At 38.7% G+C, this 21,535-nt stretch overlaps 1 protein-coding gene across 3 annotated transcripts in view; it reads right to left on the bottom strand.

Annotated features, from left to right (window-relative positions):
- LOC126162587 (ATP-binding cassette sub-family C member 4-like) overlaps positions 1-21,535 on the bottom strand; it is a 318,245-nt gene that overhangs the window by 78,839 nt on the left and 217,871 nt on the right. For all 3 annotated transcript variants that reach the window (XM_049919187.1, XM_049919189.1, XM_049919188.1), the window contains exon 15: positions 11,546-11,922. In XM_049919187.1, the coding sequence (XP_049775144.1) occupies positions 11,546-11,922 (377 nt within the window). The remainder of the gene's footprint in view (positions 1-11,545; positions 11,923-21,535) is intronic.

Here is a 21,535-nt window from a genome sequence, read left to right as displayed (position 1 = left end):
GATGTTATTGTCATGTATCCACTCCGCCACAGGCCATGCATTATGGACAGGTGCTTGATCATCTTGAAAGATGCAATTGCCATCCCCAAATTGCTCTTCAACAGTGGGAAGCAAGAAGGTGCTTAAAACATCAAAGTATGCCTATGCTGTGATAGTGTCACTCAAAACAACAAGGTGTGCAAGCCCCCTCCATGAAAAACATGACCATGCCATAACACCACTGCCTCCAAATTTTACTGTTCACACTACATATGCTGGCAAATGAACTTCACTGCCCATTCACCATGCCCACACCCTGCCATAGTATTGCCACATTGAGTACCAAGATTTGTCACTCCACACATTTTTCCACTGTTCAATCATCCAATGTTAACTCTTCTTACACCAAGTGAGGCATCATTCAGCATTTACCAGTGTGATGTGTGGCTTATGAGCAGCCGCTCAACCATTAAATCCAAGTTTTCACACCTCCTGCCTAACTGTCATAGTACTTGCAGTTTGGAATTCCTGTGTGATGGTCTGGATAGGTGTCTGCCCATTACACATTATGACCCTCTTCAGCTGTTGGCAGTCTCTGTCAGTCAACAGAAGAGGTTGGCCTGTACACTTTTGTGCTATATGTGTCCCTTCATGTTTCCGCTTCACTATCGTAGCCCCCTCCATGAAAAACATGACCACACCATAACACCAACACCTCCAAATTTTACTGTTCACACTACACATGCTGGCAAATGAACTTCACCAGGCATTTGCCATACCCACACCCTGCCATCGTATCACCACATTGTGTACCATGATTCGTCACTCCACACGTTTTTCCAGTGTTCAGTCATCCAATGTTTACTCTCCATACACCAACTGAGGCGTCGTTCGGCATTTACCAGTGTGATGTGTGGCTTATGAGCATCCACTCAACCATTAAATCCAAGGTTTCACACCTCCTGCCTAACTTTCATAGTAATTGCAGTTTGGAATTCCTGTGTGATGGTCTGGATATATGTCTGCCCATTACATATTATGACTCTTTTCAACTGTCAGCAGTCTATGTCAGTCAACAGATGAGTTTGGCCTGTACACTTTTGTGCTGTACTTGTCCCTTCGTGTTTCCACTTCACAGTCACATTGGAAACAGTGAACCTAGGAATGTTTAGGAGTGTGGAAATCTTATGTACAGATGTATGACACAAGTGACACCCAATCACCTGACCATGTTCGAAGTCTGTGAGTTCCGCGGAGTGCCCCATTCTGCTCTCTCATGATGTCTAATGACTTACTGAGGTCGCTGATATGGAGTACCTGGCAGTTGGTGGCAGCACAATGCACCTAATATGAAATATGTATGTTTTAGGCGGTGTCTGAATACTTTTGATCACATCCTGTGTTTCATTGGTCAGATTATTTGGATACTGCACTCTACAGCAGCATAATCTAGACTCTCGTCATACACATGTTGCTATTTTATGCTACATTCTTCTTATTTTAATTTTTCTAGCTCTCATCCACAACTTGCATTTGTAGTGTACCATATCACTTTAGTAAAGTGAGGTCTCGCACAATGTATACCAAACTGATACACGACGATTGCCACCACAGGAGTTTATTTCAGTAATTAGTTTAGAATGTATGCTATGTAGGAATTTGGTTTCTCATTTTCACATGTGATCTTACATTGAATGGATGCAAAGCATCTGCAAGCTAGGATGAGAATAGATACTTTATCATATTCCATGGCACCTGCTCAGTGGTGATTTATTCCATTTCATCAGATCCTGTCTTGGAGATATGGTGTGCTCCCTGTCTTTGGAGATATGGTGTGCTCAAAGGAAGAAGGACATCACTGATATCAGTGATATCTGGAGAGTCTTAGAGACATTCTGGTAGCTATCATTCAAGTGAGAATGTTCATCAGTTACAATCAGAAAAAATTGTGTTGAGAAAATGTAATGACGGAGCTATTTTGTCATACAGTATAGTATGAACTGTTCAACTACTGCAATGAATAGATCAGTATATTCATATTAATGAAGAAGGCCTCTAAATTATTTACCAGAAAGCTGAGATTTATTATACTAATGCAAGGTGTAAATCAAAAGTGGAGGAGAAAGGAAAGGAAAGGGAAGGAAATGATGATGTCAGATGCATCACAATTTTATGCAGAACCAGTAGTGAGGAATGTCAGACTGGGACTCGAACCCACAATCTCCTGCTTACTAGGTGACTGCGATAGTCTGTGTCACCTGGACACCTTATTAATCACAAATACGTGGACTGTTTCAGCATATTCCTTGGTGTAACCACATACACACAAGCACCACCACTTACCTGCAGCCCTGTCCATGTCGTCAATGCTCACTAATTTTATATTCCCACTGGATGTTGAACATAAATGTGCATCTGCTCTGACAGTTGTGTATTCATAGATCTATCAAGGAGTATCAGTTATATGGATTTGTGGTATCTGTTCTTTTGGACATGAATGAAGGAACAGACACCATGCATTCATATAACCGACACACCTTGATGTGCTGTGAATCTACGGCCATTAGTGCAGATGCACATTTACATCTGTACCATCATGAGGTGCATGGCATTGTATCAGTTATTAGGGTTTCTTCCTAATCCATTCACACATGGAGTGTGAGAAGAATGATCATTTGAATGCCTCTGTGTGTGCAGTAATTATTCTGATCTTAACCTCACAATATCTATGTGAGTGATACATAGAGGTTGTTAGAGGTTGTAGTGTACCTCTAGAGTAATCATTTGAAGCTGGTTCTTGAAACTTTGTTAATAGACTTCCTCGGAATAGTTTATGTCTGCCTTCAAGAGTTTGCCAGTTCAGTTCCTTCAGTGTCTCTGTGACACTCTGCCATGGATTAAACAAACCTGTGATCATACGTGCTGTGCTTTCTGTTTACATTAAATATACCCTGTTAGTTCTATCTGATACAGATCCCACACACTTGAGCAGTAAGCCGGCCGCGGTGGACTAGCGGTTCTGGCGCTGCAGTCCGGAACCGCGGGACTGCTACGGTCGCAGGTTCGAATCCTGCCGCGGGCATGGGTGTGTGTGATGTCCTTAGGTTAGTTAGGTTTAAGTAGTTCTAAGTTCTAGGGGACTTATGACCTAAGATGTTGAGTCCCATAGTGCTCAGAGCCAGCCACTTGAGCAGTATTCTAGAACTGGTCACATGAGTGATTTGTAAGTAATCTCTTTTGTAGACTGACTGCAGTCCCCACAATTCTGCCAAGAAACCAAAGTCTACCATTTGCTTTACCCATGACTGAACCTATGTGATCATTACACTTCATATCCCTACAAAGTGCTATGACCAGGCATTTGTATCAGTTGGCCAACTCCAACAGGGACTCATTGATATGATAATCATAGGATACTATGTTTTTTTTTTTCATTTTATAAAGCATAAAATTTTACATTCTGAACATTTAGAGCAAGCTGTCAATTTCTAACCATGTTGAAATCTTATCAAGATCTGACTGATATGTACCGTATTTACTCGAATCTAAGCCGCACTCAAATCTAAGCCGCACCTGAAAAATGAGACTCAAAATAAAGAAAAAAAAATTTCCCGAATCTAAGCCGCACCTGAAATTTGAGACTCGAAATTCAAGGGGAGAGAAAAGTTTTAGGCCGCACCTCCAAATCGAAACAAAGTTGGTCCATTGCAATATGAGACACAATTTAGGTCGAATGAATGACGATACAGCTACAGTAGTTTGGTTCGAGTCATAAGCTTAGCAGTTAAGCTTTACCACGTAGCCATTGCTATGCGTCAGGCGCTCCGTCCGTATTTATATGGGTACCCTTCCTTTTTCACGTGCTTCGTCTGGTTTGAATCGATTGCTTATTTTGCTTTGATCTGATAAGTGCCGTTTTCTTTGTTATAGGTGTTTGTGTCACTCTTAAGCTGAAAATGCATTACTGCAGTCCGCCGCTCGTGGTCTCGCGGTAGCGTTCTCGCTTCCCGAGCACGGGGTCCCGGGTTCGATTCCCGGCGGGGTCAGGGATTTTCACCTGCCTCGAGATGACTGGGTGTTTGTGTTGTCCTCATCATTTCATCATCATCCAGGAAAGTGGCGAAATTGGACTGAGCAAAGATTGGGTAATTGTACGGGCGCTGATAACCACGCAGTTGAGCGCCCCACAAACCAAACATCATCATCATCATCATTACTGCACTGTGTCATGCATTGTTTGTCCCATTCTGATAGTGCGTGTTTACGGCCTGTCGCGGCTCGCGGCATGGCTTGCTTTTGTGCGCGCTACCGCCACGTACAATTAAAAAAAAGAGAGGAATCGTCTCATTAGCGAAACAATGGCAAGAGACTGCTATTTGTTGTTACTCACACTGCTGCTTTCTTTGATAATGATCAACAAGAATCAAATAATAGACTGCGTATGATAGAACATGTTCTGAACGAGAGTTAGGAGAAAATTTTTCTCCGTTTGAAAATCTTTGCGGCCGCTTCTTTATTACATCAAATTCTGCACAGAAATTAGAGTCATCTTAGATTAAAAAATCTAGTCACTTGCCGTGCTTCATTTCTGACTGTATCACTATTAGGCATAAGAATAATACAAATATAAACATGACACGATACATATATTCTTCCGCGTTTGCTGTTGTCTCACTCTAGTTTCGTAGTTTATTAGGCAGACAGGATTTAAATGAGATAGCAGCAAACACGAAAGAATACGTGGCAAAATGTTTATATTCGTATTATTCTTATGGTGAAGAGAATACTGGATGTGATTCACAATTCATAAAAGTTCCTATTAGCAACCATCTCTTCTCACAGGTAGGAAAAAATTCAGAATGTAGAGTTGGCCATATTGACAAACATCCCAAACACAAACAGTCTTGCCAGTCGGATTTTCGTAGTACACTGAAATTGTGCTACATTCGAAGATGAACAATATGGAATTTGTATTTACTTCGTTGGATAATGTATGAAAATGCAGTGGTCGAAACTCGCGGCGGAGAAAAAAAGCTCGTCTTCAACTTTTTTTTTAAATTTATTTACTGACGCAGAGGTTTTGGCACCAGTATTTATCTTTGTGCCTACAAAGCATGCCTGCGTAGCGCTACATATATTCGAAGGCAGAAGTTAGTTGTGGCGGCACATACCAACATTTTTCATAACTTCCGCTTGCTTTGCACTCGATTCTAAGCCGCAGGCGGTTTTTTGGATTACGAAAACCGGAAAAAAAGTGCGGCTTAGATTCGAGTAAATACGGTATGCAGCTTCTCTCAGACAGTACTTCATTAACAGCATCATCTGCAAATAGCCTGATTTTACTATTAATGTTGTCTGAAAGGTTATTAATACACAACATGAACAGCAAGGGTTCCAACACTCTTCCTTGGACTACATCCAAGGATACATGTATGCCTGATGATGACTCTCCATCCAAGATAACATGCTGTGTCCTCCCTACCAAAAAGCTCTCAATCCAGTCACATATTTCACTTGATACCCCATATGATCATACTTTTGATGATGAGAGTAGGTGCAGTACTGAGCCAAATGCTTTTTGGAAATCAAGAAACACTGCATATACCTGGTTGCCTTGATGCAGAGCTTCCAGTATGTCATGTGAGAAAAGAGCAAGCTGGTTTCACATGATCAGTGTCTTTGAAAACCATGCTGGTTGGCACTGAGAAGGTCATTCTGTTCAGGATACCTCATTATGTTTGAGCTCATAATATGGTCTAAGATTCTACAGCAAATAGTTGTCAACGATATTGGACAGTAGTTTTGTGGATCTCTTCTACTACCCTCCTTTTAGATGGATATAACCTGTGCTTTTTCCCAAGAATTGGGCAAAGTTTTTTGTTTGAGGGATCTACAATAGATTATAGTTAGAAGAGGGGCTAACTCAGCTGCATATTCAATATAGAATCTGACAGGGATTCCATCAGGACATGGAGCTTTGTTGAATTTTAATGATAGCAGCTGTTTCTCAACACTACTGACACTAATACTTATTTCATTCGTTTTTTCAATGGTATGAGGATTAAATTGGGGCAATTTTCCCGGGTTTTACTTTGTAAAGAAATATTTGAAAATGGAGTTAAACATTTCAGCTTTTTCACGGCTAACCTCAGTTTCAGTTCCTGTCTCATTCACTAGGGAGTGGACACTAACTTTGGTGCAACTAACAGCCTTTGCATATGACCAGAATTTCTTTGGATTTTGTGAAATGTCATTTTATAATATTCTCCTACAGTAGTCACTGAAGACATCAAGCATTGCTCTCATGGTTGCCAAACATATTTCATTCAGTATCTCTCTGTCTACAGTGCTACTCTTTGTTTTACACCTTTATGCAGTAATTTTCTTTAGAAGTTTCTTTACTGTGACTGTATACTGTGGAGATTCCCTCCCATTATGAACTGTTGTTCTGGGTACATATCTATCCAGAGCATCGTCAGCTATTCTTTTAAACTTGAGCCAGACTTCCTCTACATGCTCCTGACCTGTGTGGAAAGTGTCAAGTTTCTTATTTAGATTCTATGTCACTGGTCTCATATATATATATATATATATATATATATATATATATATATATATATATATATATATATATATATATATATATATATACACACACACTCCTGGAAATTGAAATAAGAACACCGTGAATTCATTGTCCCAGGAAGGGGAAACTTTATTGACACATTCCTGGGGTCAGATACATCACATGATCACACTAACAGAACCACAGGCACATAGACACAGGCAACAGAGCATGCACAATGTCGGCACTAGTACAGTGTATATCCACCTTTCGCAGCAATGCAGGCTGCTATTCTCCCATGGAGACGATCGTAGAGATGCTGGATGTAGTCCTGTGGAACGGCTTGCCATGCCATTTCCACCTGGCGCCTCAGTTGGACCAGCGTTCATGCTGGACGTGGAGACCGCGTGAGACGACACATCATCCAGTCCCAAACATGCTCAATGGGGGACAGATCCGGAGATCTTGCTGGCAGGGTAGTTGACTTACACCTTCTAGAGCACGTTGGGTGGCACGGGATACATGCGGACGTGCATTGTCCTGTTGGAACAGCAAGTTCCCTTGCCGGTCTAGGAATGGTAGAACGATGGGTTCGATGACGGTTTGGATGTACCGTGCACTATTCAGTGTCCCCTCGACGATCACCAGTGGTGTACGGCCAGTGTAGGACATCGCTCCCCACACCATGATGCCGGGTGTTGGCCCTGTGTGCCTCGGTCGTATGCAGTCCTGATTGTGGCGCTCACCTGCACAGCGCCAAACACACATACGACCATCATTGGCACCAAGGCAGAAGCGACTCTCATCACTGAGGACGACACGTCTCCATTCGTCCCTCCATTCACGCTTGTCGCGACACCACTGGAGGCGGGCTGCACGATGTTGGGGCGTGAGCGGAAGATGGCCTAACGGTGTGCGGGACCGTAGCCCAGCTTCATGGAGACGGTTGCGAATGGTCCTCGCCGATACCCCAGGAGCAACAGTGTCCCTAATTTGCTGGGAAGTGGCGGTACGGTCCCCTACGGCACTGCGTAGGATCCTACGGTCTCGGCGTGCATCCGTGCGTCGCTGCGGTCCGGTCCCAGGTCGACGGGCACGTGCACCTTCCGCCGACCACTGGTGACAACATCGATGTATTGTGGAGACCTCACGCCCCACGTGTTGAGCAATTCGGCGGTACGTCCACCCGGCCTCCCGCATGCCCACTATACGCCCTCGCTCAAAGTCCGTCAACTGCACATACGGTTCACGTCCACGCTGTCGCGGTATGCTACCAGTGTTAAAGACTGCGATGGAGCTCCGTGTGCCACGGCAAACTGGCTGACACTGACGGCGGCGGTGCACAAATGCTGCGCAGCTAGCGCCATTCGACGGCCAACACCGCGGTTCCTGGTGTGTCTGCTGTGCCGTGCGTGTGATCATTGCTTGTACAGCCCTCTCGCAGTGTCCGGAGCAAGTATGGTGGGTCTGACACACCGGTGTCAATGTGTTCTTTTTTCCATTTCCAGGAGTGTATATATATACATACATACATACATACACACACACACACACACATATATATATATATATATATATATATATATATATATATATATATATATATATATTTCTGCCTGTTTTAGTTGTGTGTTGTCAATGCTTCAGCAGTTTACCATTAGGATTTTAATACTCTCACCTGTGGCAGGCATTTCTTTTAATCTCACAATGATATTTCTGGGTTTTCTAAAGCTGTCATTATCTGGATTAGATGGAGAGTTGCCTAATCTAAAAAAATCCTTGTGTGAACCCCCTCCCTTCCCCCCACACAGTCAGCTACTTGAGTAGCAGCCTCTGCTGTGTAATGCACACCTGACCTACTTATGGGGACCCTACAGTTCTCAGCCCTATGGCGCAAGTTCTGAAAGTTTCAGCCTAGCTTGTCACAGAACTTTCAGTGTCTCTGGTTCAGTCCTCCTACTTGAGTCAGGAGCAAAGGGACTACCATCAGTTCTAGGGACAATGCTGCAAATTGTGAACTTCACTGAAACTCCATGTGCAAGGCTGGTCTTCTCAGCCTTCTCTGACAGTCACTGGAGTGACCCAAGAAAGACCTCCAAGCCCAAACAGCAGGCATAATTTGTTCCATTGTGTGCCACAGTCTGCAGTTGGTTGCAACCTGTTCCCTCAATGGCTGCTGGAATAGTCTTTTCAGTGTGTGGAATGAGGCTCCCAGGCACACAAACTGAGTGCACCTGGTGTCCTTTCCTGTCCCTTGCTGCCATTTCCGTCACGGGTACCATCATTCACCATGTGTTTGAACTTCAGACAATCAGTAGACCCCTACTCTCTTGTATTTGCCTCCTAATAGCAGACAAAACAGGTTCCCCAAAAACAGGTGAAATGAGTCTCACTGGTTCAGTTTCAGTTTCAGTGAAAGACAGAATCTCAAACTTGTTGACTAGAGAGATCAGTACAACACCTTGGATCCTCCCTGGTCCCTATCCATCCTGTACAGGACACCTATATCAACCATTGACATGCCACTTGCAATCAAGTGGATGGGTAATGACAGATCCTGTACTTTCCACAGAGGAGACAGGATCCACAAGAGCAGATAGTACTTGAGGTACCTCTGGTACAGGTACCAAAGGTAAACGACTCTCAGGAGCTATTCCAACAGACCGATTCACAGCAGCTTCCAATCATTTGACAGAAGTCAGGGTGATTTCCAGCTACTTACAAACATCAACCAACTCATCCCATCTTTGAGGACTGCATTCACAGTGGGCCTGCATTTTGGTTGGTGCAATCTATTATTAGCCTGTGAACAAATAACTTTAAATTAAACCTGCTGATTTTCTTTTAATCTATTGAGCTAAAATGTTGCTAGTTCCCTCATGAGAATTCAAGCAGATACACAAAATGGGATTTCTATTAAGTCAATGCAGAAACCTATGGGAAAAATTATTGGTTTCCTAAAATGTTTTGATGTTAATTACAGTTGTTAGCAAACTTGAAAACAGAGTTAATTTATGAAAAATGCTGATAATATATAGGGCTACTCCTCTTTAAGGGAAAACTAGATTTAACACAGTATGTTAGAAGATTTGCTACAGTAACTAAATCAAAAACCCTGATTTGTTACAAATTGGTCATAGATTATGCAAAGGACAGTGGTAGCTTCCGAAATTTCTCAAAAATGCACTTTTGTGTGCATTGATATACAATGAAATTCAGGGGCGATGTAATCCTTGTCTGAATCTGTGAACCACAAGTTCTGATTTGCTATGATTTAAATTATGTATCCAAAACACTCACACCATTAACATATGAAAATATAGCTTTCTAAGCTTCCAAAAATTCTGAAAGTAATCTGTTTGTCACATAATTGTACAGTGAAGTTAGAGATAGACTGTTTTGAATAAGGATAGGCCTACTGTCCAAAAAAATTTTAAAGGAGCCCAATTTAGTTTAAGCCTATAGTTGACGATAACAGTACTAGTTCATTGCGGCACTCACAAATGTTCAGCCTTTCACAATATATCACAATACAAATGTATATTGGTACAATTAATGAAAGAGTATGCAGAATAAGTGATGTGAACAGTAAAATATGTGAATCTAGAATGTTCAACCTCCAGTGGTAATCTAAAATTAACGAGCAAGAAAATGGATTGGGACTGTGAATAGGTGGCACTAGGTGGAAATATGTGTTGGCCAAGGAATATGCTATAATAGTCTGTCTATTTGCATTCAGAACTGTGTCTGGGTGGTGCATTGATTAATGCAAAAGCCTAGTAAACAGGAGGTCCCAGGTTTGAGTCCCAGTCCAACACAAATTTTCACACTGCTTATTCTACTTTAGGCCCTGATGCTCATGGTACAATCAGTTCCTTCGATTTCCCTTCCTTTCTCCCTCCCTCCATCTTCAATTTACATAAGATGAGATTTGTAAAAAGACCTTTTCAGCTTCCAGCATAAAAGAAGTTGAAGGAGGAGACAAAGCCTGCATTAACAGAGACATACACAGTTATTCTGACTTTGCAGTTCAAATGTAAGAGGTCAGAATTCTTAATTAATGGTAACTGGGAATTTATCCATGAGCACATGACATCACATAACATAACTATGAAATAACTTCTCACTTTTCAATCATATTATGTTCATGTTTAATCTCTACACTTACCATCATCATCATGAAAATATTCAATTTTTCTTTGTTCATTTGTTGAATTTTTATTTTCCTTTTTTCAGCCTATTAGAGTCATCATCTGCATTTTGTTATAGACACAACTGAGCAGCCTTGTAGATGAACTGTCATTGGTACCTTAATGTCTTAGTTGATGACACACACACTTTTCATCCATGCTAGGACAAATGCTTTACTTACTAAAAATAATTGCATATTGATAATCCATTACAGTGAAACAAGAATTTGGGAACTTATCAGGTCTGTTCAATTTTTCATAGTGCTAAGCAACACAGACACAAAATTATAATGCAGCACAAAAGGAATGAAAAATTTTTGAATAACACTGAACACAACCACAGGTGCTATTCAGAAGCTTCTAATGTGCAAAGTACATGTTTGTGCTTTGAGCACTGTTATAATAATCTGAAGTGTTTATTCTGGATAACTTTGCTGTACTGTTTCTTTACACATAACAGGTGGCTGTACAAAACTCTGTGTTAATGTAGAAGGACTGACAAAAATCATCTGATGGAACACATATCAGCACCATGTGATATATAATGTTGTGTATGAAACAGAAACAACAGCTCACATTATTAATGAGCTGATATCTTTAAGAAGGTATTAACTATGCAGTAAATGCAGATGTAAACACCTAAAGATGGGCATACTTGCCTGGAAAATAACAGTTTTTCAAAAACCTTTGTGTCTAATCATCATCTCCCCAAATAATCATTATTTAATAATAATCATAGATGTTACCAGCTTCCTTCATGAATAAAATAATGTAAAAACAGGTGTTTTGTATATGAGTTTTATAAAATTACCTGAAGGATTTGTGTTGAAAAATCGCATAGGTGCTCTCATCAAATTAGTGAACATTGTATCATGAAGCTTTCTTGATGATTTCATACAAATGTTGTAGAATGTTATAGAGCGTGTGAATGCAATAACAACCAGTCCTACAGTAATTGCCACAAACATGTAAATAAGAGTTTCAGTTTCATACAATCCATCCAGTAGACTTTCTGGATTTGTTTCATTATTAGAAGTTACAAAATCCAATAAGCTGAATGACTGATTTGCCTGGCTTGTTGTATTACTTTCAATTGTTATCCCATCATCACTGGCAGAAATGTTCATTTTGTTAACAAAACTGTTCATCTCTTCCCTATACAATGCTCTAGCCTCTTCTTGTGTAGTCCTGAAAAAGAAATTATTGTTTAATTTTTTAATTCTGATATCAGTATTTTGATCTCACGATGTTATTTGCAAGTTTATATTTAACTGGAAAACAAAACTGCAGGTTTAGAGATGTGAATTTTCTTTACTGAAATGAGTAGTCAAATAGATGCACACATATCCTTCACTTACATGATAGCACCATTGCAATGAAGTGTTTCATTGCAGCATTTCAGCTACACTCATTAACTTGAGAGGAAATTGAGCACTTATTATACAATATATAGAAAAATTTTCAGAATTGGGTTAAAACAAAATATTTATAGCATTTAAATAAGCATATGAAATATTTCCCCCTTCCTGTATTGAAGTAATGCAACAATATATATACAATTGTTCAAAACCCTCTTATTTGGTAACTGTTTATCAAAAAAAGTAATCAGTCAGCATCTTTATTTATTTATTTATTTTCACAGAATTCATGAAACTGCTTCCTTCAGTTACATTTTTTTTCTGATAGGAATAGATAGAATCTGGTAGGTGCAAGATCAGGCACTCTGCAGCAAACTGTGCAAAGTTTTAACACTTCTTGGCAAATTAGAACTGTATGCTGCACTGGGACTTGAATACAGACCCATGCATACAGGAGAATGTTTCTCAGATTTGTAAGCTTAGAGAGAGGTCCTGGTAAAATTAAAGCTGGGACTTGAACACAGACCCATGCATGCAGGAGAATGTTTCTCAGGTTTGTAAGCTTAGAGAGAGGTCCTGGTAAAATTAAAGCTTTGAGGGAGGATTATGAGATGTGGCTGGATAGTTCAGCTGATAAAAGTATAACCATGAAATGCAAGTGTTAGGGTTTCAGTCCTGTCATGCAGTGTTAATCTGAAATTAGTTTTCAACTACATTGCATGTTCCAACACATTAGTATCATTTTTTAAGTAGTATTAAGACAAATTTGCAAAATCAGTGTTACACAAAAAGTAATTTAGTTACCATATTATTAAGGCATAATGTTTCTGACATTTTATCATAGCTGGCAGTCGACATCTGCCTTCATGATTAGGTACTTTCCCTGCTTTTTTACTCATTTTTTAAATAGATTTGCTGGTCTTTCACTCAGCTGAGCGCCCTTTTACTTTGGGCTTGCAGAGGAAACATTGTATATAGTTAACAGTGTGCATGGTTTTCAAAAAGTAATCATCTGTTTATAACTTATACTAGGGAGGCTAAAAGGCACTCCTTTCTGTTTTAAAGCTTGCCAAGCTCCTTAATTTTGCTGCACATCTTGTCCCAATAGAGGAGCTTGATGTGTGATTTCAGCCTTTTCTGGCGTAGGAAAATCTTGAATATTTCCTGTGTATTCAGCTGGGAGGCATCGTCAAACGGGCACAATATTTCTGACTTAATATTGGACCATGAAGACCTCATGGTGATATCTCTCTTTATCTGGGTACCTCTAAGAGACTCCCTAAACCTCATAGGAGAAAAATTTGGGCCAATGCTAATGAAACTGTTGGAAATCATGCTTATATCAACCTAATTTCTGTTCAGTGCAAATTATTTTGAACAAACTGATGGAGTTTTGATGGGATGCCCACACTCACAAGTGGTGGGCAATATGTTTATGAAAGCATTTGAAGAAGAAACTCTGGAGTCAGCAATCTACAAGCCTTCATGCTTTTTCGATATGTTGATGATACATTTGTAGTCTAGTGACATGGACAACATCACCTACAGGACTTCCTGCAACACTTGGATCTGAAAATCAGATTCCCAATGGTGACATAAAAAAAATTATCTTCCATTTCTGGAAACATCAGGTAAAGACCAGATGGCATGCTTAAATGTGGAGTCTACCACAAACCAACACATGCAGGTTTGTACTTACATGCCTTCAGCAGTCATGCCCCTTCACAAGGAGAAGATGTCCTGAGCGCATTAGTGCACAAGGACGGAAAATCTAAGACTGTGACAGTCTAGTTACAGAATTGCAGCACTTTCAGAACATGTTCCATATGAATGGATACAACAACTCGCAGATACAACATGCCTTAAGACCAAAGAAGCTGATACCACAGCCTGCTGAAGATGAAGATAAACTGGTTGCAATGGCAATTATTCCATATGTCAGGAACACATCAGCAAAAATCAGGAGAATACTCCAGATAATGCCACTGGGGCATTTCCCATGGACATACACAAATTGTGATGACACCAAGTTGTTGCAACAATTCAATCTATGTGGAAATCTGATCCCATAACAACAATTGAAGAATATGATGGCACAGCTGAAGACCCTGGATTGACTTCTGACATTGTGCAGTAGCAAAATTTAACCTAGTGATTTTTCAAATGATTGTAGGCTTTCCAAAATAACAATTTGTTTATATTCCAGTCTTTTAATAGTCAAATATAACTCCAAGTCTGCAGTCTGCACCCAGTCCTGGTTGAGATAAGAAGCATGTAACACCTATGTCAAGTATGGTCCTAGTAATTGCTCTCACAACAGCTATGCACAAGTTGTTCATGAAAGTACATGCATCAGTATCTGCGAAAACTCAGCAATGTTGATGTTTAAAAACCTGAAGTGATTTAGCTTATGAATATTTAGACTGGAATGTGTTGTGATTGGTAGAAAGTTAGAATGAGCCATTGTTAAACATTGTGACTTTTATTAATAACGCATTGTACTTTTATCTGGTGGATTATTTCAAGTCAGTATGTGAACTGTGAGCCATAAGAATGACAGCCAACCTTAAATGGAAAGATTCATGTAAACCAGCATTTAAAGCTCTCAAAATACTAACATTACCCAGTATATACCTATACGAACTCCTCTGTTGGACAAAATTCAAATATTCTCCCAATACTAAAGATAACAACACACAACACAACCATGACACAAGAAAACAGAGCCTCTTCCATAAGCCTGCACACAACACCACAAAATACAAAAAAAAGCCATCAAACACTGGACCAAAAGCCCTTGGAAAACTCCCTTCATTCTTAAGAGAAATAAACAACAAAATATTTTCAAAAAAATGTCTCAAACATTTTCTCGTAGAAAACTGTTATTACAGTGTAAATGAATTTATGTGCACTACAGTTCAAAACAATTGCAATACCATTATTGTATCAAAAGAAAAATTGTACAAAATCTAATTTAATACGAAATAACCCTAGAATAATTTTGTAATAAATTATATTTTTGTTAAACAGTATACAGTAAAAACTATGTACCTGTTGGTGCATGAAATGAAAATATTTCTTGATCCGTACAATGTACTTTGTCAAAAGATAAATAAATATATAATGTAAAAATGAATTGTGTTGTGTGGCACATTTAAATATTTTATTCAGTGACTTGTTAGAATTACCACTGATTAATGGACAATGTTTAATTAACTTGTGCTTCAATGGCTTTACAGTTTATCTGAATAATTCTGCCACTGAACTCTTCATTGTTTGTGAGTGCAGACCTGATGACAAGCAATAATAATTTTACAAAATAGAAAAAAAACTAACCATCATCCCAACAATATGACTTTGAGGCTAACAAATGTGTAGAAAAGTGCAATCTAAATCATGGTGTTGTGTACATTTTTAGAGAAAATGCCATGAAGTACTGAATAAGATTTACATCTTCAAGACAACTAACTGACATGTTACTGAGGAGTGGATGGAGACTACAGAAAAATCTGGTCAGTGGCTAACAGATACTTGGTGACTAAGCTAAAAAATGTCAGTATCTGTGCCACTTTGAAGTATAGTGTAGCATTCAATAAGATATACTTGACACACCACAATAATAATATTTATATCTCCTGATACAAGTTAGAACAAATTAGTTCAAGGCAGTATGAGTCAGTGCATTTGCAAGTCACCAATTGTTGGAACTGAAGAATTTACATAACATGAATGTCAAAATTTATTTGAAAAATATAAAATCTGTTCCACATAATGTACATAATTCACAAATGAAAAATCCAGGTCATTTGTTGTGAGATATAATGAAGAATTACTGTAAACCATTGTCGGCTGCATGAGCCTATTTCAACTTAAGTATTTCAGAACCCTTGTTACATTTCCTGCTTCAATACTTGTAAGATATTGCAGAAATCCCATTTAATCACTTGAGAATAACGTAATTTGAAAGTAAAAACATTTTATGTTCATTTTCATAAGTACAAAGCACGAGCGTTATATATATCTTCTATATCTTCAATTTGAGTATGCTGAGGACACTCCCTTCTTCAAAAGTGACAACAGCAGCCAGGTTCACAGGACTGGAAGCATACATCCCTGGTTTGGCAAACACTCAGGTACCCAGTAACAGCTCAACTGGCATGTTAAAGCACCCAATCTCACTCACGCGGAAAATATCTGGGACTGTTTGGAACAGTGGGTGCAATGTAGCATTCAACAGAATCTCAGTCTGTTGGTATCTAGGATCTGATCACCTGTGTGTGGCTTCAACTGGATATGGCATAGCAGAAGAAACTTGTAGACTCTTTCCTCCACTGAAGTGATGTGATGTTAAAAGGTGTTACTGTAACTCCTCCTAGGACTTACTGTTCTTTTGTCCTGTGTATTTACTTTGGTTGCATTGCCACAGAAAGTAATTCTGTTATACTGCAGGGAGAGTTGTCAACACAGTTTAAGTGAAGTTTTTTCATAGTTGAAAACATACCACAACTGAGCTCCTTGGTTAATTTAACTTTGTTTGACTTTAATTTTGCTTGTTACCTATATGGCTTCCAATGAATTTTACTTTCACTTAGTGTTTATTATTAACATTTATTTCTGATAAACTAGGTTATGTTTTTACTTATTGTAAGATTCACAAAATGAATCTTTGCAGTATTAAGACAAATTCATTGCTGTGATCCAGTTTCAGGTCTGTTCTGATTAATCTGGCTTCTGTATGGTATGGTTGAGTTTGGAGCCTTCGTTAGTTTGTGTATTTCTGATTCGCTATTGTTGTTGTGGCCTTCAGTCTAAAGACTGGTTTGATGAAGCTCTCCATGCTACTCTATCTTGTGCAAGCCTCTTCATCTCTGAGTAACTACTGCAACCTACACCCTTTTGAATCTGCTTACTGCATTTATTTCTTGGTCTCCCTTTACAATTTTATCCCACAGGCTTTCTCCAGTACTAAATTAGTGATCCCTTGATGTCTCAGAATGTGTCCTACCAACTGATCCCTTCTTCTAGTCAGGTTGAACCACAAATTGCTCTCCTTCCCAATTCTTTTCAGTATCTCCTCATTAGTTATGTGATCTACCAATCTAATCTTCAGCATTCTTCTGTAGCATCTCATTTCAAAAGCTTCTATTTTCTTCTTGTCTAAACTATTTATCATCCATGTCTACACTCCACACAAATACTTTCACAAAGGACTTTCAGACACTTAAATCTATACTTGATTTTCTGATACATATGGCTTATTTATAATTATTTTCAGTTGCACGTTACAAACCCATATGATATTAAGACAAACTCTTTGATTCAGGTTAAGACCTAGTCTGATTAATCTCGTTTTTCTGTGGTAATGTTGTGTTTGGGGCCTGGATTATTTTGTTGAGGTCACAACCAAACATTTTAGGTCTTTTTTCCTTTTTTTCATCAACTCAGAAATTTTTTGACTCTTAACTTCATCAAATTCAAATGGAAAGCTTGTTTTTATATTCGAATTGTCACATAGTGAACATGTGCACTTCAGTAAAGTAGTGGTTTTGCTGATGTTTGACTCTGTTTTGTAGTACGTGGCAGTGAGAAAGACAAATTGAGAGAAGCATTCCATTAGTAACATTTTATACTGGCAGTATACCCTGAAAATTTAAAGTTAGTCTCTAATTATAATGATTTCCAGGATATGAATACCAGATTGATTATGATGGGCTCAAAGAGAGAGATAGAAAATGGTATGTATTTGGAACATTTAGGCATGAGAAATTAAAGACCCTGAATTCATGCAAACATCATTAAGTTTCTTTTAAAAATCTAAGCATACATCTACTTGGGTTTTGATTAACATGTAGTGGACTGCCCCTAGAGCACAGGGAGAAGGTAGATAGATGGAGAAATGTATACTTTGGATACCACTCACCTGAACAAAAAATTGTTCAGAGGACATAAGGGAATAGATGCTTTGTTGTGATTTGCATGGAATGGGCTAAATGTCTGTCCATATGATCTGTTATAGGAAAGAGGGCTGCTAATATGTCCCTAATGGTACATGAAACCCTAAATGTGTCTACAATAACAGCACCTTTCAAGTAGATAAATTGGAATCAGATATTGATTTCAGACATGGTGCCCCCACTTCCCACAGTCACAATCACCTCACTCACACATTTGTCCAATCTGCTTTCTTACACCAAGATTTCTACTATGTTCTCAATCATAAATATTTCTAATTGCATAAACGTCTGCAGCCAGAGTCAATCAACATAAAAGTTTTCTACTGCAGACCCAGAAGAAGGCTGCTGCAACTGTGGCCAAAACTTTGGTTTTTCTCCAGACAGTTTTATACAATATGATGCGGTGCCATACCCAGAAAACTTTTATGTCCATAAATATTTCATTTCAGTTGAAATATTTCACTGAAATGAAAATACAGGGTGCTGTATGATACTAATTGCCATTTAATTCATAATGTAATGAAATCATAGCGTCAAAGAAGGTCGTGACATATCCAGTTATGACCAGTATGTTCTAAAATGCCACACTCAAAAATATAATTTTTCAAGGGGTCATATTTCAAATTCTGTTATCACAGACCTAAGGGGACAAGTAGTTTTATGTAGGGCCAAGTAGTTTTATGTAGCCCTTGGCCTCACAACTGTATGTATACCTTTTGGAAGAACATGCATACTGTAACTATTCTACTGGATAGGGTCAAAATTTAAACATTACATACTTCCTCCAGTCCAGACATATTGAGCAAATCAAATGATTCTTTTGCATTAGGTGTGGTCTAGGGTGGACCTTTGGCAGCTTGTAAAAGCAACATTTGTTCATGAGTGGTTCTTGAGAAAACTTAAAAAAACTATGATTTTGGGTACAAAAAGTACAGATTGGGGAACGGCTGCTCCTATAATTTCTATTCATGGCAGGTCAACAAAATTTGTACCATTGTTCTTAAAATTATATTCTTGGGGAACTTTGATAATTTTTGATACTATTCTCCATTACCGAGATTCAGAGGTTCAAAGTTATGCATATACAATATCCAATATGCACATAATATCCAGTCTGAGGCATAAATGTAGTTTTAAGTGATGTGGTTAACACATGGCAAGGGTTCTCTGGTCATTGCAAGGATTCTGGTTTTACTGGACTATGTTTTCAGTCAGCATATTTTCTCCAATAAAGCTTTATGATGCACTGTCTCTGTATAATGGGCACTTCATGCCAGTACAAATATGTCCAAATTAGTATCGTAATGACAAAAAATGGGCTAAAAAGGTTCTGTCTTCACATGTCTGAAAATAACTTAAAATGAGCGCCAAAAATTACATAAAACTGGGGAGACTGAAAATATACAAAAATGTTACTAATAAAATTTTTACTCTTTCAAGATACAAATCATAAGCTGTGCATTTTTGATGAATTGCGATTGATGAGTTAAGTATCCAGAAAGCATGAAAATAAAATTATTTTGTGTTAACCTTATGTATGCATACTTATTTTTTCTTGATTTGTGTCAAAGTATATAAATGTGTTGAAGTATATTAATAAACTGTCAAAACTTTACGACCTACTGAATTCATTTTATATAAGCAGAACACCCTGCTATAATAGGGAAAAGAAGACAACCAGTGGAAAAATGGTCCTGTAGAAGCACAAAAAAGATTATTATGTTCCTTTTTAAAAGAATCTGATAGAAATGTGGAAAAGCAACTGCTTCAATCTTCCAATCTTCATTCTGCCTTCCACACCAAAAATTTTGTCATTTGAACAAATTTGTGCTTCTTTATGCTGAAAGAAAGGAGTGGGGAGACCTTGATGGTGGAAAAGAGAAGAGACAGTGCCAGTGGGAGAGAAAGAGAGAGGAATCAGTGATGGTGGGTGAGAGAAAATGGCAGTGAAACAGAAAGAGGGATGGGTGAAGACAATGGCAGTGGAGCCACAGAGAGAGTAGACACTGACGGCCAGTGAGAGATAGTGGATTGAAAAGAATAAGGCAGTCTGGACTCTCACAGACCAGCCAACTTTAACCCCCTACCCACCTCCTCCATCCGAAACTTCCTATGTGTGGTAGAGTGAGCGTCAGTGGGAAAGAAAGACAAAAGAAGACAGTGTATGTGAGAGAGCAGACTGTGAAAGTGGGATATACTGTAAATTAAGGGAAGAAAAAGGAGACATGGGAGAGAGACATATACAAGGTGTTTGGAAATTCCCATTACAGAATTCCCATTGTAGAAGAGAGAGAGTACATAATATTTTAATAGGAACCCATGTCCAGAAATGTATCATTTCTGTTCCATGATGGTTTCAGTTCAAATGTTTAACTCATCCATTTCTGCTTGAGAAACTGAATTAGGCATGGCACAGTACAATTATTAGGTAACAATTCAAAAGAAAACATAACAAGATATACATTTATCACTTAACACATATTTTTATATTAACACTTAAATATTATAGGTTTACATTATTTCAAAAGAAAAAGAGCCCAGCATACTGTACGTAACAGAACAGTGTTAAAGTAAATAAATCAGAACTGTGTTTCCTCTCCTCTCCTAGGGTGGTGCTTGGTTCAGTATTGTGAATTTCTTTGCTCCTAAGTGTTTCCTTTGTTTTCCATGTTTTTACTCATTGAAGTTTTTGTTGTTGCTGTGAGTCATCTTTTAGATATTAACGGAAGAAGATCACTGTTCCTAAAAGTGTTGTGTTCTTGCTATAAAATTATAACATAAGTTCATCCACAACAGGTTATGGGCCCAGGTTTGAACGCTTCAGGCTCTGAGAATTATGCTATTCATTCATCAGACTATATATCAGTCATACAAACATTCACAAACTGTCAAGTGAAGATCAGTGGGAAACATGGAAATGGCAGATTCAGCTTTGTTTAAAGGAATGTTCTCTCTATTCAATTACAGATGGTACACATCAGTGACCATCATTAGTGGAAGGAGAAGAACTGTCCAATGCATATGAGCGCTGGCAACAGGACAATGTTCGTGCAGCTGGTATCATTGGAATGGTGCTCGATGAGGAACCTGCTATTCATGTAAGAAAGAAGACTGACGCAAAGAAACTTGGGATACTCTTATGTCAGTATATGATCAATCTTCATTGCAGCGATTACATATGGTGTTTGATTGTTTATTTGAAACTTTAAGAGAAAAGAGTTTCATAAGGTAAAATTATTTTGGTCTGATGGTGGAGGAGAATTTAATTGTAACATGGTAACTGCTGTTCTATGAGACTCTGGTACTGAGTTTTGTCTTATGTGTCCAGGCACTCCTGAGCAAAATGGTGTTGCTGAACAAGCAAATTGACATATAGTTGAATTAGCTCACCCAATGTTAATGTCTAGTAAGTTACCTAATCATTTTGGGCTCGTGCATGTGACACAGCCATTATTCCACTCAATCATAGTGGGAAGTCAAGTGTTGAAG

The sequence above is a fragment of the Schistocerca cancellata genome, chromosome 2, assembly GCF_023864275.1.
Source record: "Schistocerca cancellata isolate TAMUIC-IGC-003103 chromosome 2, iqSchCanc2.1, whole genome shotgun sequence".
Lineage (NCBI taxonomy): Eukaryota > Metazoa > Arthropoda > Insecta > Orthoptera > Acrididae > Schistocerca > Schistocerca cancellata.
The sequence above is the reverse complement of the archived record's forward strand: the minus strand, read 5'-3'. Positions and strand labels throughout refer to the sequence as shown.